This window comes from Botryllus schlosseri, chromosome 14, assembly GCF_051294905.1.
Source record: "Botryllus schlosseri isolate E-star chromosome 14, Bs_hap1, whole genome shotgun sequence".
Lineage (NCBI taxonomy): Eukaryota > Metazoa > Chordata > Ascidiacea > Stolidobranchia > Styelidae > Botryllus > Botryllus schlosseri.
The window spans coordinates 2,307,322-2,324,409 of record NC_137249.1 but is presented as its reverse complement, the minus strand read 5'-3'; the positions used below and the strand labels follow the sequence as shown (position 1 = coordinate 2,324,409).

Below are 17,088 nucleotides of genomic sequence, written 5' to 3'. Positions count from 1 at the left end.
ATGGGTGGTTGCTGGTTATGTCGCCATTTTCAGCTTTGTTTGTCAGCTGTAGTGGTTCGGCAGACCTCTTGACGCTATACAACCGTGTCTTTGCGTGGAAACAATTATCATTTTTGAAGTATTGTTTGCTCGTGTCGAATACATTGATAAGCGCGCGCGCGCGTGCGATATCGCGTAATCATTGTTGTGTTCTTGTAACATATTTACATGAGGCTAGAGCTGTGGAGAAAAACTGGCTGCTTGATTTCCAGGCACGCTCCGCCACAGAAAAACGTCGAAGAACTTCCAAATTGTACAATTGTACATGCAGTTTCCGCGAACCGAAATAATTACAGTAAAGTAGAGACTGTGCAGTGTGCACTTGTGCAGTGTGCACTACAGTAGAGTGAGTGGCCGACCGACCGACCTCTAACCCTATCGACACATGTGATAGCGCAATCGCCCCTCACTTTCTACCATTCGAAAGTTGTGGCTTCCATCATTCGATTGACTGCCCGCAACCTTCGACCGCATGACCACCATTCGTGTCAATGCGGATGAACTTCCCTGTTAGCCTTTCGACTCAAAACATAATTAGTCTTCCCAGTCAACAAGGCTGCATACCAAGGATTAAGGAAGGTCAAATAGTAAACAATCGTCACGAAAATGATATTGACGGAACCGCAGCTGATGGCGATTTTGCGGTTGTCCAAAATTCTTTCCGAAATCGCCTTCCATGATTTCACAGTACTGAAAAAACATCTATAAGCAAATCAAGCGTGTAAGGCTTTGTCTGCTACGCGCTGCAGTCTGGGTTGTTCAAGTTGACGGAACGTATGTTTAGCAGAGAGTGGTTTTCGTGTTTGTATGGGAGCTCGAATGCACGCGTAAATTGATGCTGGTTTATCTTGCTTTGAGTGGCGGAACATAGAGATATTTGTGAAATAGAGGACTCAATGCTATGTCAAAACCACGAAGCTCGTGCCTCCCCTCAGAATCGATTCGATTCGTTAATCACTCGTTATGACATCATCACAGCATGAAATGTATGGAAGGTTAAAATATGAACCTTTTACGCTTCCACAAAGAATATAATGCCATATCTACATCACATTAAAGATAGTTTGATATTTTCCGACCGTGCCTATTTCCGTGTACTTTGTTACAATGCTGTGTGGTGATCACAACTCCACAGTCCACACTCTACAGAGATGTCATTTCCACTAACGCGAGTAGCTTTGTACTATACATGTTTCGTATGCCCTAGCCGACAGTCATATAGGCATATAAAGCCCACCACTTCTGGACCTATACTTCAGTCATAGAAAGCTTTCTTTCTCGCTGGTGATCGCATTATCAGTGGCGGTCTTGCGGCGGGTTTCTTGTTTATACAGGTTCAACAAAGTTCCTTAACTTTGATAAAGGAGCGAGGGTAACATCAAGTTGGCGTTGCTATAACCCCTGAACAAACAGTCTCAAAATGCACGATAAGACCTGCGTAAAAGTGTTATGCTGCGGAGTTTTATTCCGTGTACTGAAGGCTCCTGGTGTCTGTGATGTATCGGCATATGTATGCAACCTAATATGGGCATGTTTCTATGGTATTTGTGTTAGCGTGCAGTGACATCAGTGGAAACTGCTTGGAAGGCTTGAAACCCCAGCGCGCTCTAAGCTTGTAGCTAGGAAAGGAAATCTCTGTTATACCCTTGACGCGTTTCATTCTTCTCAAAACCTAATGCAATGTTGAGTTACGCGCCATGTAGAAATTGCAGGGACACTGTGTAAGATATTGCCGGAATATAGGCCTATTACATTTCCATAACCCAAAAAGAGGACTTTTTTGCCGGCAAGTAACATTATTATCGAATTGTTACGTTTAAGTTTGATGATGTTATACATTTCCTTGGTAATTGCAGGAAAAAGTTACAAAAATAGATACAATACAAGCACAACAAATTATTTTATAGATTCAACCCATGAATGCCTTGCGGTTCCCTTAACATTTGCCAGTTAGGCGTGATCATTTGTAAGGAGGCCGTGAAGTTGCTTACACGCAATATCATTTAAATTATATACAACGTCAAGACGCGCGAAACTTATCCAACTAATAGGTTCGCTACAGCATTTTTTGGAAATAAATACGCCCTGCCTAAAAGTCTTGTTAGAAGTATAAGCGACGAACTCGAAACGCAAAAAAGAGAACATTTGGGCATTTTAGCGTTCTCTGGGAACCATTCACATTTCTTGAGAAACGAGGACAAATCCTCCTAAAATGTAGTACATATATGGTAGGCCTACCGGAATAGTAGTTTAAATTAGAGATGTACGCTTGGCGTCGTACGAATTATCGTCGTACAAATTATCTCACATGATAATATGGCAGGTGTAGGTTTGGTTTCAGCCCTGCCATGCATAATTGCAATGCATATACGTTATAGAGCTTCCTGGAAGTACAAAACTTCCATATAAAATTGAATAATATATGGATATTGAAATTATTCCGAATGTTTACGGCTGACAATCGTCGGATGTAGTCGTCAGCAACTATAGTAGACAATTAGAAATTGGTATATACGGAGTAAAATAAATGGTTTTGTTGCAACATTAGGTGATCATGGTAACACGAAAATAATGCCTTATTCTTCAATAACATAAGCAAAGCTTTGTTCATACCTGCTCGGTATAAGTTACATACGCGAAGGTTAATCGTCGGTTTACAGCCGCATAAACGGTTCACGTTTTTTGACATCAATCGCAGATCTTTTACGATTTCGTGCAAAATTTTGATGGCCTGTTGCTGGGATTTTGCGCTTGATTAGGTTTCAATGTTCCGTCGATAACATCCGCACAAGAATGTCGCTCCCTTTACGCCGGCAAGAGCAGGGCATCGTGTGAAACGCGGAGAGGAATTCCATATTTGTGGAAAGACCAACGAACATTTGATCTCCAGATCTGAGGCATTGTTATATTTTGTGATACGATTGTTGATATACAATGTTCTTTCCAATTCTCTGCTAGTTGCTGACGAATAACCCCTGGCGAGTGTCAGTCGAAAATATTCCGGTTCATTTCAATATGAGTACATGAATACAGAACCTATCTCAAAATTACATCGCGGTTAAAAATCCTAAGTGCCAACGTGCATATATCTTCTCACATCCCTACGTGCAAGCATCATTTGGATGAAAATGTTGTGTTTGATCTGCACCGTGGTGTAAGTCCGAGGTTCTGGTTTGGTATATCACGGGTGTATAACTGTATATCCACACCCGTATATAAAGGGTGGTACACTGGTGTGAATACACAGTCTCTTGATAAGAGTGCATGTTCTTGTGACATTTACATAAAAACTATTTCTCCTAGTAGCTATCAAACGACAGGTCAATCAATATATTCATTCGTATATTTGTACCAATCCAAAACTGTTTCGTCTTCAGAATCACATAATATAATTCTCGGAATCGTAATATTCATCCCGTCTGGTTATATTTGTAGGAATGACCGAAGTCGGCTCCCTCACACACTATACACACACTGCTATTGTATGTTGTGATTATAATTAACAGCGTAATCGGGCTGGCAATGTTTGTCACTACACCATGTGTTTGCTCGTGGCATTTAGCGGGCGAGGAGTTTCATGTTCATCACAGCACCCTCTGACAATGTCAAACATATTGCTTTGGGGTCGAATCGGGGTGACTTCTATGTTTTCGATTAATCTGAACTATACAACGCGTTAAGAATGCTGATTGTGGATAGACTTAGACAATGTTGACTTTTGGAAATTATAAAGGTCACGACTTATAGATAAGCATTACTTCTTGTTCACACGTACTGATTTCTTCATAGCTAAACGATACAATGTCCATCCGTAAATACTATATTTTGAAATCCAAAATTTTCTTCGGCCATTCAACTGGTCGGAATTGAGCGAAATTCTTATGCATCGTTTTTGTAAGGAACCTAACAATTTTCTGGGGTAGCCAGTGAAATTTAATATTTTTATAATTTGTAATAAATCCAAAAAGTTCTACTCTATACCTTCGCTGCAGTGTGCTGAAATTTAGACAAATTTTGTATGCATCGTCTTTGTCAGAGAACCTAACAATTTTAGTGAAATTCGGCGAAATTTGAATTTTTATATATTTTGTAATAGCCTATAAGGCCTATCCAAAATTTTCGAAGGGTCCGAATTGATTGTCCGTTCGATTGTTCTTATGGAGTCTTATCCCTAAGCAAATCTACGCTGATTTAAACCAAGACACAGTTCTTTGAAGGCGGCTGGTGTTGTGTTAGATCGGATATTAAATTTACGCTCTTTGTAGAAACCAGGTCACCCAGCAAAGGTTTTTCTCAATGTATTTTGGCCGGTAACTGCTATGTGTAATCCGTTAAAACAACACCACGCGCTAATAAGATCCCGCCCAAGCTGAGTCTGCGAATACAGTTGCAATAGTACGCCCAATGTCCACGTTAGGAATTATATTTCGTTCGAAAAGCAGAGTTGTTTGATTATATAACCACTTGAGTGTCAGAATCGAGATTGGCATCATCGATGTGTTGATTTGATTGTCATTTTGCAATAATCTGTAACATATCAAGCATCTAGGGCGTATCACTCATTATTATGTTTTAAGGACAGGTAACAATGTTATGGGTTGATCACAGGGTTGTAATAACTCGAGTCACGATTTTTTGGCGAGGAGAGCACGATTTCAGTACGGAATAATCATTTCTCACTACTCGACTAAAATCATCAGAATTAATACTAGGTTCAGATTTGAGTGCTCAAATCATTGTGCTCAGCTTTGAAACACGGACGGATCGTATCTTTCGTTCCAATACATATTTTCATTACACGAGAATGAAATTTCCCCATTCCCACTATTTCAATTTCAAACCTATGATTACTGGCGCCTGGTCTTAGCTGGACTTGAATTATTGAGCGGATTGTGTAGCGCAGTCTGCTTCGAATTTCCTATCCGGAAATTGCTCGTTTGCACGATTGCCGATTGGTATCGGCCGTGTCGACGTAACTCGGGTTCAGGCTTCATTTGGTTTCAACAATGTCGGTTCTGGGGGTTTGGTGTCCGGCGACACTCATCATATATCCAATGGGGGGCTATTTTCGTTGCTTGAATAGCATATCGTGCCAGACTAGATTTTCAAAATTACCAACTAGAACTAGAATTAGAGCTGACGACCTTTAAAAATACGCAACTAACCAACTAACTAACGCACAACTCACCAATAACTGATAGCTCATTTTATAATTCCCTAATTCGTACTAAGAACTATTGGAGATAAAATCAGTATTTCAGAGGGACCGAGGTTTCGAGTTCGAAATGGGAGGAGTCTCGACCCCAAAAACCCACCCCTGTCTACGTCACTCTTAGTAGTGGTGACTAGGGCAAGTTTTTGTTGCACTAAAATCTCGAGTAAGTTGCATTTAATTTTAACAAAAGTTGCAGTAAAATGTTGCATTTATAATTGTTGTTGAATTATTACTGTATGAGATACGCGAAAGGTACCGTTGTATAACCTAGTCCCTGCAGAGCTGTCAAATTTGTTGTTTTGCCATTTAACGCACGGACTGGCGAAACCGGCAAAATAGACATTTTTTCTGGCACACCGAAGAAAATGACTCGGGGATAATTCCCCCCCCCCCAAGCCAAACATCATAGCGATAACCCCCTCTTCCTAGAACAAGTCAAATAACACACCCCAAACTCCTTAGGTCTGCAAATTTGACCTAAGGCATTACAGAAAAAGTCACTCTCGGCGACTTTAACAAAATCAATCGCCTGAAAAAGGGGACTCAGTGACAATGTAATTTTCGGCGGAGTCGATTGGGCACTTGTGAAATGGAAAACTATTTCAAATTTAAACGACAGAATTAATCAAGCGATCTATTCATATCTTTTTCGGGCACGGTCGTGCTTGTCAGGGGTAGTTGGACTTCTTCCTTGCAGGCCATTGTGACATAGATAACAGTGAGATGCAGCTAACTCATCAAATAGCTCTTTGTTATGCAAATCAAAGAGAATAGAAGCATACTATAAATAGTTTATAGCATGTTTTTAAATCCCTCCTCTGCCTTTTTACGGAATATTTAATAAAAGTTGCCATAAAAAGTTGCTCGACAAAATCCCTCCAAACAGCTTGAAACATCATAGTACATAGATTCTGAGTATCTAGGAAGCTATAAAAAATGTTGCAAAAGTTGCAAAAACTTGCCCTAGTGATGACTGTGAGCTAGCAATGGCTGCAAGAACATCACACAACGGAACACCGGTATCATGATTCACGCCAAACATACGAAATGTGTTTTCTAGTTCTTCTGCAACTAAATTCTTTTTAAAATGAGCAACTAGAACTGGAACTAGAACTACTCAAAAATCCAGTCAAGTAACTAGAATGGTAATTTGTACAAGTCTGCGTCGTGCGAAAACGCTTTACATTGTCAGGTCGACGTAAGTTTCCGTTATCACAATGAGAGCTTGTACCGAAATATGTTGATAACGTATGTAACACGATGCGACTAATATGGGGAGACATAGATTACAGGTAATTACGACCCCGTTCTTAACGGCGCGTGTATTAGCCTACTTTCGTGTTTGCCTTGATAATAGGAAGGTTTTAGAGTGATGATAATTAAGATATAATGCCTGATAACGGCAAGGCACGTAATCCCTCTTGTTGTGGGTGTGAAGCTCATTAGCCTCAAACACGGCATAGGTCCCAACACTCCCTAGTTTGGCTGTTAGGAAACCGTTCAGGCCTAAATTCCTTGTCTACGTGCTCGATAGGGTATTTACTGTACCGTGGTAGATTGGTGACATTCGCCGAATGTCTTGCAAATGTATATGGATCTAAAATCATCTTTTCGCAATGCACGCTTACTGGGCAAGGTCAGTATTTACTGGCAACATGCACTCAGAACCCGGTCCTCAACGCTCGGAAGATTTTCACGCCGCGGGCTTGCTATTTCTGAAACAGCTATTGCGTGTTGGATATCGTTACTCGAGTCACTTTCTTAAAATACGGAAGGTGACTCGACTTGATTAAATTTGTGTCTTAACTCGACTTCAACTTAAGCTCGAGTCCTTACTCATGACTCGACGAAGTCATATGACCCGGGACTCGAACGGTCAAGACAGGAATTTCATTGTCACTTCGAACAATAGTCAAGTTATAACATTATTATTGGTATTTCGTCTGTTCTGGTACTTGAAAAAAAAGCGACGGAAACTGTTAAGAATGGGGAACATGAGTGTAGCATGAATGTGAGGCATTCGATAACACGCAAGTTTTAAAATTAGGCTGAACATGACTTGAACTCGAAGCTGAACAGTGAACACATTGAATCGGACTCGACCCTCTGTTCCCATCCTTTCGACTCGGTAGAGAATTGAAAATAACTGGACTTGACTGGAGTCACAACTATACAAGTCAGCATGACTCGTTTCTCGTTTCTCTTCAAAGACATGGAATGTAACAACCTCTGTTCTTCACCGCTGTTCACTATGATGAAGATACCATGCCAGTACCAACGTTACACCAGTGATTTAATTATCGATTTTCGTACGCAATGGCGAAATGATCTCGATTGATGAGAGGGTTCCGTCCGCTACTGTAGTTACTATACGGTTATTTCCGTCACGTTAGTTTCTGTAAATAACATTAAAATACTTGGAAGTCTTCTTATCTCGGGACGGAAACGCCTATGAGCAAGAGCCATCCAATACCTTCCACCTGTTTCCGTTCCGATCCCGAAATACGACGGATATTCGAGTGCCGAATCCGGCTAGATCTATTTGAAGTCGACATCTCTACGCGACAATTTCCTCATCATGACATCGTCACGCTTCGGGTTTTGTGAAACACGAGACACGCGCGCCTCGTTTGCTCCATTACATTCTCGTTACGCGGGAGGCTTTGTTTTCATACGTTGTGAATTGCCTTTTAACCGCATCGCGCGGTGAACTAGACCTAATATACCGATTCCAGAACTGGACAAATAGAATATTTCCAGATTCTCAAAATCGGATTAGAGTCGGAATTATAGCTACACAGTTTTCTTACTAGATTAGAATTCCAATTACTGAATTCGCAAAAACTTGAGAACCGAATTCAATTCCAGTTAGAAAGAAATACAACAAAAATCAAGATCGGTGCATATCGAATCAGACTTTATTCTCTTAAGTATGAGAATGGAAATTGTCAGTACACCGAGCTTGGCTCGTCTTGCACTGTACAGTACAGTTCCCCTGTATCATTTCCAGGGAATCCAGAAGTTAAATTAGATTTAAAATGAGAGCATTGAAACATTTCACAAATTAAGCAGAATTAGATTACCTGCATTCCGCTCCAATTAGACCAGTGGTTCCCAACCTGTGGTACGCGAGTGGATTCTGTTTTTTTCGACCGAAGGGAGTTATTAGTTAAGGTGGGGCTGAACACAAAGATTGTTCTCCAATGAACATCAGGCTTAGCATGGCTTCCTCGCACTCAACTCTAGCTTTCCACACTATTCCCCAACTGCTAAGTTTCCTTTTTACGTGGGAGTGCGAGCAAGGATTTTAATCTCTGATGAGTGATTACTATCAAGTCGAAGAAACGAAACCGACTTGCGCCCTTGCATGATTTTCGGTGCGCTGTGAGCAAACATATGCCACGCATCGACCAGCTAGTGCAGTGTTCTCAAACTGGGGGGCGTGAAAGCATCTGAAGGGGGCGCGAAGATGCGGCCAACTGAAATTTTTTTTCGCGCTTCGCGCGATTTACCTCCAATTCATTGTTTATGTTCCGTGTATAGTCCTAATTGCATATTTGAGAATTCTCCTATCAACTGTCATAACCTTCCATGTCATCAAATTATTCGTTGGAATTGCTAGCATTCTGGTTGCGTTTTCTGATGTGACAATAGGGGGGCGCGAAATTTTTCGCTATGATTAACGGGGGGGAGGGGCGTGTCTAAAAAGTTTGAGAACCGCTGAGCTAGTGGAAAATAATCAAATGCAGCCATCGCATTAAAAAAATTGACGTGTGTTGTTTGCTGTTATTTCAATATGTTGTTATCTCCTTGTGACTGGTGGTGAAAAAACAATTCCATGCATCCCATCAACCCTGGCTGAAAATGCCTAGTTTAATAGTATTTGCTATTACGCCTCGCATAGGTCAAATACGTTAGTATGACGTCATAAATGACGGAAACATTTTTAGACCGCCTTCAGCGCCGCGTAACTTACGTAGGTGGTGCGCGAGCACTGCATGAAACCTCGAAATGGTACGTGGGTGAACAAAGGTTGGGAACCACTGAATTAAACCAATAAGACAACTGTAATTATCTAGAAGTCTCACACATTCCACGTCTTTTTAAACAGCTTGCTCGCCTAAAGAGTACAAGAACGATGTCGGAAATCAGCGCTGCGAAAGATGTCCGGCCTACAGCAGCTCTGTGAGCACGGGGTCAACAGTCTGTGGCTGCTCTAAAGGATATTACCGCGCAGATAGCGACGATCCCACCAAGGAATGCACCAGTAAGACTTTGTGACCACTGTCATTTCTTTATAAACGTTCAACTGTACAACAAAGGCTAGTTTCTATTGCCTCTGCACCGAGTGTATGCTCATTGCTCATGCTCAGGCTCGTGCAGTTTTTCCATCATTAGACAGACCTGTACAATATACAAACTGCTATTGACGGTCAGCTCTGTCGTGTGAATTTTGAAAAGTGAGCAATTCTAGTTGTAGTTCTGGCTGCGTGTTTTGAAAAGTGTGTGGTTCTATTTCTAAGTTCTAGTTGCGCATTTGGAAAAGTAAGTAGTTCTAGTTCTAGTTGCAGATTTTGGAAAGCGAGTAGATCTAGTTCTAGTTGTGGTTTTAGACAGTGAGAAATTCTAGCTCTATTCCTCTAAGATTCGCATTTTGAAAATCCAATATAGTTTGTACAAGTCTGCTTGCAGGAGTACAGTAGTCGACAATGACGCAACATATTTGTTTGAAAAGGGAATCCCGATTTTGACAATCCGACCCCTAAAGTTAAAAACGAACTCGAGATTTTGACCTAAAACGATTGTTTTTGGTGCCGAGGCCGCGCCCTGTCAAATAACGATGCCACAAGCGAAATGAGCAGGAAGATTGCCACTCGGAAGTCGTTGACTTTAGCATGATGTTAGTCGTGGAAGCGGTGCTATAGAAATGCAATATTGTAGTCAAATCTCCAAATGACCCGTTGAATACCAGGGCCACGATCTTGCATAACTTACATATAGCTGGGTTTAAACTAAAACATTCAGGCATTTTTCTTAACGCCAATCTCATCCTATTGATGCCTAAACCCATGCAACCTTTAAATAGAGGCCGCGAACTAAGATTGTGCTAATTGCTTAACGATACGCATATTTGTGGGAACCGTAGATTTTAGTCGACTTGGATATTTTATTCGGCGAACTTGCCAATGGTAAAACGATACTGAGTCAGTATCAAGTAAAATGAGTAGGTTCTCGTATAGCAGTAGCTGCTGTCAAATACCAGTCCAATTATATTTCGGGGTCAGTAGACTTGTCAGCGTGTCTAAGTCATCTAAGAGGAAACAATATTTTGAGAGCCCGGAGCAGATTGAGTAACCTTTACGTTTCAAGTGACTTCCAATGGGATTGAAACATCATCTCATCCATATATGTGTCTCCAAAAATTGTTTACGTTCTCGAGGGAAGCATTTATGTTCGGCGCGATACTTTTGCAAAACCGCGACGCAAAAAGCGATTCGGGATATAACACTGCGTTGTTTTGTCTCATTTTCACTCATGCGATATCCAAGTTCGGATGCGTCAGCACCATCCCGCAATGCGAGTCCAATTACCAATTTAGTCGAAGGGTAATACAGGAATCGTGACGGGCATAGTTAAGTATTCTGTATCCGTGTCAGGCCGTGAACCTTAGAAAGCCCGCTAATTCAAAGTCATCGTGTCCGCAGAACTTTTTATTTAAGACTCGATCGGATAATGGGGTGTGCGAGAGGAAACCGCCTTCCTTGAAATGGGAAAAATGTATCGCTACGCCGGGGTTGGAATTAGTTGTCCATCTCTGATATGCGGGCGACTCCATGGTTTCCGAACGGGGTCGCGCTCTTTATTCCGGGCCGCCCGATCATGTTTTGGTCAACGTGCCCAACTTGTAATCCCAGCCTTTAATCCAATTACGCCCAAAGTATCAACTCACGCGCGTATTTCACACCCTGCACTTGGTAGGCTGTGACGTCACGCGGAATGTTGTCACAACAACCGGCATAGCATTCTGGAAGCATACTTTTAGTGAGAGCTACTACGGGCTGTGTAAAATCGGCATTAGTGTTGGTTCATAAATTGCGGGTTTAGCTCGCCGTTGCGCATATCACGATCTTCTCGTTTTCGAACTCATGTGCTTAGCGGCTGCCAGTAACGAAGTACATCTACTTTTCTGAGTACTCAAGTAGTTTTTTTCTGCCTGTAGTGCCTGCTCAAGTAAATCTAATTTCCCGCTACTTCTACTTCGGCGAATTTTAATCGGCCAAATGTTATCCGCCGAGTGACCTTGCGCGCCGATTAAAGTATCCCCGATTAGGGCGATCGGCGATTAATTTTCCATCGGCATCAGTGCAATCCACCCTGTGTAGCAACATCAATATATTATTCAATTGTATATTAAAGTTATGTATCCCCAAAAGTCTATTGAGTAACAATACTGATTACTTGGACCACATCTAGGCATCCTCTCGCTTCGTCTCATCCTACAAGATCACATTTTTGTCCGAATCTGTTTTTAATGACTCGCGAAAATCGACTTCTCTGCATCAAACGTTCCAGAAATGCGGATTGACAGACGTTCATAATTTCCTGTAATAACCATCCTACAGTGTTTGGAGAGATAGCTCGGAATGTGAAATCGATTCGACTGTTTTCTTAAGGACAGGCGACAAGATTCGCAAGTCATCTCATATCGTATAGTTGGTTTGCAAATGAAATTTTAACGACGTTGTGGACCTATATTTAGGTTAAAACGCGTGGGAATTGAGTATATAGGGGTTGATTCGTTTTCGGGGCTATGGATAACTCAGATTGGCGTGATAGGTGTTCTGGCCACACCAGAATGCTACACCTCGTGTTGTCTACGTTTTAATTCAATCGTAACTCCGTCCGTGACTATATAGAATTGGGCGTACTCAACAGAAATTCAACCCCTCCGAGATTAGCAATAAAATAAGCCAAGAATATCGTATCTGACGATTACCCCTGACGAGTTTCAGCCGAAAATATTCGGATTATTTCAATATGAATATATTATTCAATTGCGTTGAAGTTCTGAACCTCTAAGAAGCTCTTTATATCCAAATAGGAAAGTGGTTTCCGCCACAAATGAGCGCCGGGCGATCGACTCATCGGCGATATGCATTTGATTGATTCGCGGTGATGGCGATTTAATCGCCATGATATCTTGCTACGAGTACAATCGCGTCCTCATCTCTAAAACACAATGTTTTTGAATCATATCCGCGCGGTTGAGGTTGCACATTATCGATTAGCCGAGAAACCGCATCGTTAGGTCCGTCCGCGAGAATGTTTATCCGTTTACGCAACATGGTAGACATGGCTGCCACGCCATAGAATTTTCATGCAAGAGACATTATTGACGGTATACAGGCCGCGATAGGATCGGTATGTCGTCATAAACGGAGGCAGCCTGTTGTCCTTATTTTACGTTAAGATAAATCTTGGCACTACGTCTAGTGTACTCGATTAGGAATCGAGTATTAATTCTAATGGTTTGAGTCGATTAGGGAGAGATGATGTTTTGAGTGCTGAAATTATACTAATGCTAATAACAGTTAATTTATCAACGAATATTATAGTTTCCGTTCTATTTTCCACTGTGGCGGTCGTATCTCAGCACACAAAACATATAGTACAAAGCTATACGCACGTTAGGGAAAAATACTCAGGTACACAATTTTGACCATCCCTATTAGTGACGGAGTTTGTCGGCGAGATATTTCAATCAGCTAATCGAGAGATACCCTTCGTTTTTCAGAGCCTCCGTCCAAACCCCGGAATCTAAAACCGACTGTGAACAACACTCAAGTAACTCTTCGTTGGGAAGTGCCTTCCGACAGCGGCGGACGGACAGACACGACTTTCAGGTGAGAAGTCAGCTTGAGACATTTGACTCCGGATGAACTTATCGGATGAGTCAAAGATTACGCCTGAAGCTACTGGTTCGATTAAGTATTATGGCGTAGGCGGTATGATCGCTTTTGAAATGATACTCCCGATGAAATCTCTCTTTCGAAGCATCAGTAGCCACTAGCCAGGATATCGAGTTCGTCTTTCGTCATGCTATATATTGTATATAACTACATGGGAGGACGGTCACGCCAACACATCAAGCCATCGGTACTTTCTGGTACCAAATGTTGATTTTACAGCCGCTTCGTGGACTGAAATCGAGTCAAATACAGTACCCCAATCAATATGGAGATATATATCCCAGGGTATAGCAGGGATATCTGGAACTACAGTTCATAACGATGCATAATGTGTACGCAAGTGAAAGACAAAACATAGCATACTATATATAATATATACTTTCAAACACCATTTCACTGCCATAATTGAGCCACGAGTAAATCTATTCTTGGAGGTTGAATATTATATCCATATTGAAATAAACAGGAATATGTTATTCAATTGTATATTGGTGTTTTATACCTCGTCAGATATTGGGAAATGTTTCGTAAAGACAAACGTTTAAATAATGTCCAACGGAGAGTCCGGCGAAATTCGTTTTGCATCATTTACAATGTACATGCTTCAAAAACCTTGTTTAAAAGAGCATAAGAATTTCCACACATTTGCGACATCATCGTACAAGATCAGGCCCAAAAACTATAGCCTGCTTATCATTGTAGGCCTACAATGCGCATAAGCAAACATGGAGGATCAAGTAGCCTTCCTAAGGCACTCATACGTACCAGTCAACTCCTTGTTTTCCCTCTTTATAGAAATTCAACCTCCTCTGTTTCACAGGGTAACGTGCGAGAAATGCCAAGCAGGCTACGAGCAGTGTCACCCATGCTCCCATTCTGTCGATATCCAACCTTCTCAGCGCTACATCTCATCAACCACAGCTGTGACCAAGAGACTACACGCTTATTCTTACTACGCTTTTAAGGTGAGCGGGAATAGAATCACAGCTCTGATACAGTTTGATAACGTACGAATGTTCCAGGTGTACGCTGAGAATGGCGTCAGCGTAAAGGCGCTGCAGAACGGGGCGGCTGATGACAATTACGTGATCACCAGAGTAGAGACAAGCCAAGCAGGTATAACTAGAAAATTTTTAGCTTTTCCAAATTAAAATGGAATTAAAATGATTGCTATGCAATTTTTCCCTAATGAGATTTGAATTAGAATTACTGAATACTCAAATACATAGAAATTGGATCAAATTACGTATTTGAGAGAAATACAGCAAAAATCAAGTCCAGTTCATATCAAATTAGAGTTCATCCTCATAAGCATATGAATGGCAAATGTTTGTACACTGAGCGTGCCTCGTTTCGCACTATACAGTTCTCCTGTAGTAATTTCAGGAAAAACAGAAATTATATTGGAACTAAAATTATAGCATAGAAAGATTTCACAAATTAGATTAAAAGAGAAACTACAGTATACACCAAAAACTCGAAAATCATTGAAACGCCCATAACCTCAAGACGAATATGGCAATCTTTTTGCAATTTGGACTCAAGGTGCTTCTGTAAATTCTGCGATAAATGCCGAAGGTTTTTTTTCCGGTTTGCATTGACTTTTGGATTTTTTAGCCAAATTTTTGGCAAAATTTCACATTGATTTTTTTTCACTAATTTTTTTCCTCAATGCTTTTTAGGGGTTGAAATCATTCTAAAGAACAAGATGAAATGTTTTTTATGTACCGACAACGGGCATCATGTGAAAAAAAAATCATATTTCTTTCGAGAAATTAAAAATTTTGAAAATTGTCTTTCAATTCAATTTCCACGATTCTGCTTTCTGAAGCTTTACACCTCAATTCAGTTTGAAAACAATTTAATCACATCAATATACCGAAAGATTACGATACAATGAAAAGATAGGAAGGTGTCGAAACGACTTGGAGTAGTCCTTGAAGTCAGACACCCACCCGGGCCTAGGCGACGTAAAGAGGATGCATGCACATTGACAGCTGTTTACCGGGAAATGGAACTATTTCTTCCTCTTATCTCGGCTGGGATTAATTTGTTTGAAAGCGAGACGGCGGTTTACCTAACGAGGTCATTAGTTACCTGCGCGTATCGTGTTGCTGAGACTTCCATCATAAGAAATTTCATGAATTCTTCAAAGCCAGTGAGCGGTATATACGTTCTTGTTAGTGATCGCTCAAATTCATTTCAAGTCGCGTTTTGGCATCCCCACATTACCAACCGTACAGAGACTACGGTTCATTGGCTAATCGCAGATAACAAAGTCCTCGCATTTGTCCGCGTGCGCTCGAACGCGTCCGTAATTGGTCAGGTCTAATGGTCAAGCTTGGTAAACAGCGTCGACACGTATTTTGAGAAGGTCTGTGTAAATCCAGCGTGACGGTAATCCGAAAGGTAAATCGGCTGCTCTGGCTGGGGGATAAGCTTGAGGTTAAGGCAGATGTGGGCCTGGATTAGGCTGCGAACTCGGATCGTTGTATCTCCCTCGTTTCCGGTAATGCGAAAGCAAATTCAGTGGTGGTCAGTAACTAAGTAGCCTACTTAGAATTTATGCATTATTGACTCAAGATATTTTATCAAAACTATTTACTTTTTTGACTTTGAAGAGCTTTTTGGAGGCGTACAGAAATTCATAACAATTTAATACTGTATTGACATTGAAATAAACCCGAATATTTTCGGCTGACACTCCTTGATTCACGAAATATCCCCTGTATGACGGTAACTGAATGAAATTTTCAAGATTCCATCAATTTGTAGTGTTATTTTTAATTCTACATTAATGGCGAAGCTATATGTTATAGTATTTAAAGTAGCCACATCCGCTAGAAGTATTTACTCCGTGAAACTAATTTCAAGTCTTCATTTTCTATCCACTTGAAGTATAGTTTTGAAGTATCACGGAAATGGGTACTTCTACTTACAATAAATTAGAAACTTAAAGCGCGTCATTTCTACTTCAACATGAGCATCTCCAATTAGACTTATAATTAGATTAAACTAAATTAAAACTTGATTATTCCAAATTAAATTAGTAATAGAATTACTGAATTCACAAAAAGAATTGCAAAAAATATCAAGTTCAATTCATATCAATTCTGAGTTCACTCTGATAAGCACAAGAATGGCCAATGCCTGTACAGTAGGGCTGTTCAAAAATAACCTTTTTTCCTTAATCTTGTTGGCTACGTGATTAAATTGTTAGGTTGCCTTAAAAAATGACGCACACCAAATTTGAATTCATTCCAACCAATATTCGCGGTTTTCGTAGAGTTTGAAAATTTTGAATTTGCCCAGAAAAATAAAAAAAAAATTTTGTCCAAATTTTTCTGCCAACCCGATGAAATTGTTGGGCTGTCTTCAAAAACTATGCAACACAAATTTAACTCAATTCCAAGCCGTAGAAGCGGAGTTATTTCAGTTTTTATTCGATAATTCTGGGATTATCCTTGATCGGTGAATAATCCAAGAATTATCATCGAAAAACTGGAATAACTCCGCTTCTACAGCTTGGAATTGAGTCAAATTTGTTTTACATAGTTTTTGAAGACAGCCCAACAATTTCACGGGGTTAGGAGAAAAATTTGGAAAAAACTTTTTTTGATTTTTTTGGGCAAATTCAAAATTTTCAAACTCTACGTAAACCGCAAATATTGGTTGGAATGAATTCAAATTTGGTGTGCGTCATTTTTTAAGGCAACCTTACAATTTAATCACGTAGCCAACAAGATTCAGGAAAAAAGGTTGTTTTTGAACAGCCGTACTGTACAGCAAACTTGGCTCGTTTCGCACTGTACAATTCTCCTATAGCCTTTTCAGGAAAACCAGAAATTATAGATTGGAATTAAA

The 17,088-nt window shown here is 40.6% G+C and overlaps 1 protein-coding gene across 1 annotated transcript in view; it reads left to right on the top strand.

Moving 5' to 3' along the window:
• The window catches only part of LOC145455963 (ephrin type-B receptor 3-like), a gene marked incomplete at its 5' end in the record, with an annotated part of 60,241 nt that overhangs the window by 36,646 nt on the left and 6,507 nt on the right, over positions 1-17,088 (top strand). Inside the window, 4 exons of the mRNA XM_080333994.1 lie at positions 9,366-9,521; positions 13,050-13,158; positions 14,045-14,189; positions 14,247-14,340. Of these exons, the coding sequence (XP_080190120.1) occupies positions 9,366-9,521; positions 13,050-13,158; positions 14,045-14,189; positions 14,247-14,340 (504 nt within the window). The remainder of the gene's footprint in view (positions 1-9,365; positions 9,522-13,049; positions 13,159-14,044; positions 14,190-14,246; positions 14,341-17,088) is intronic.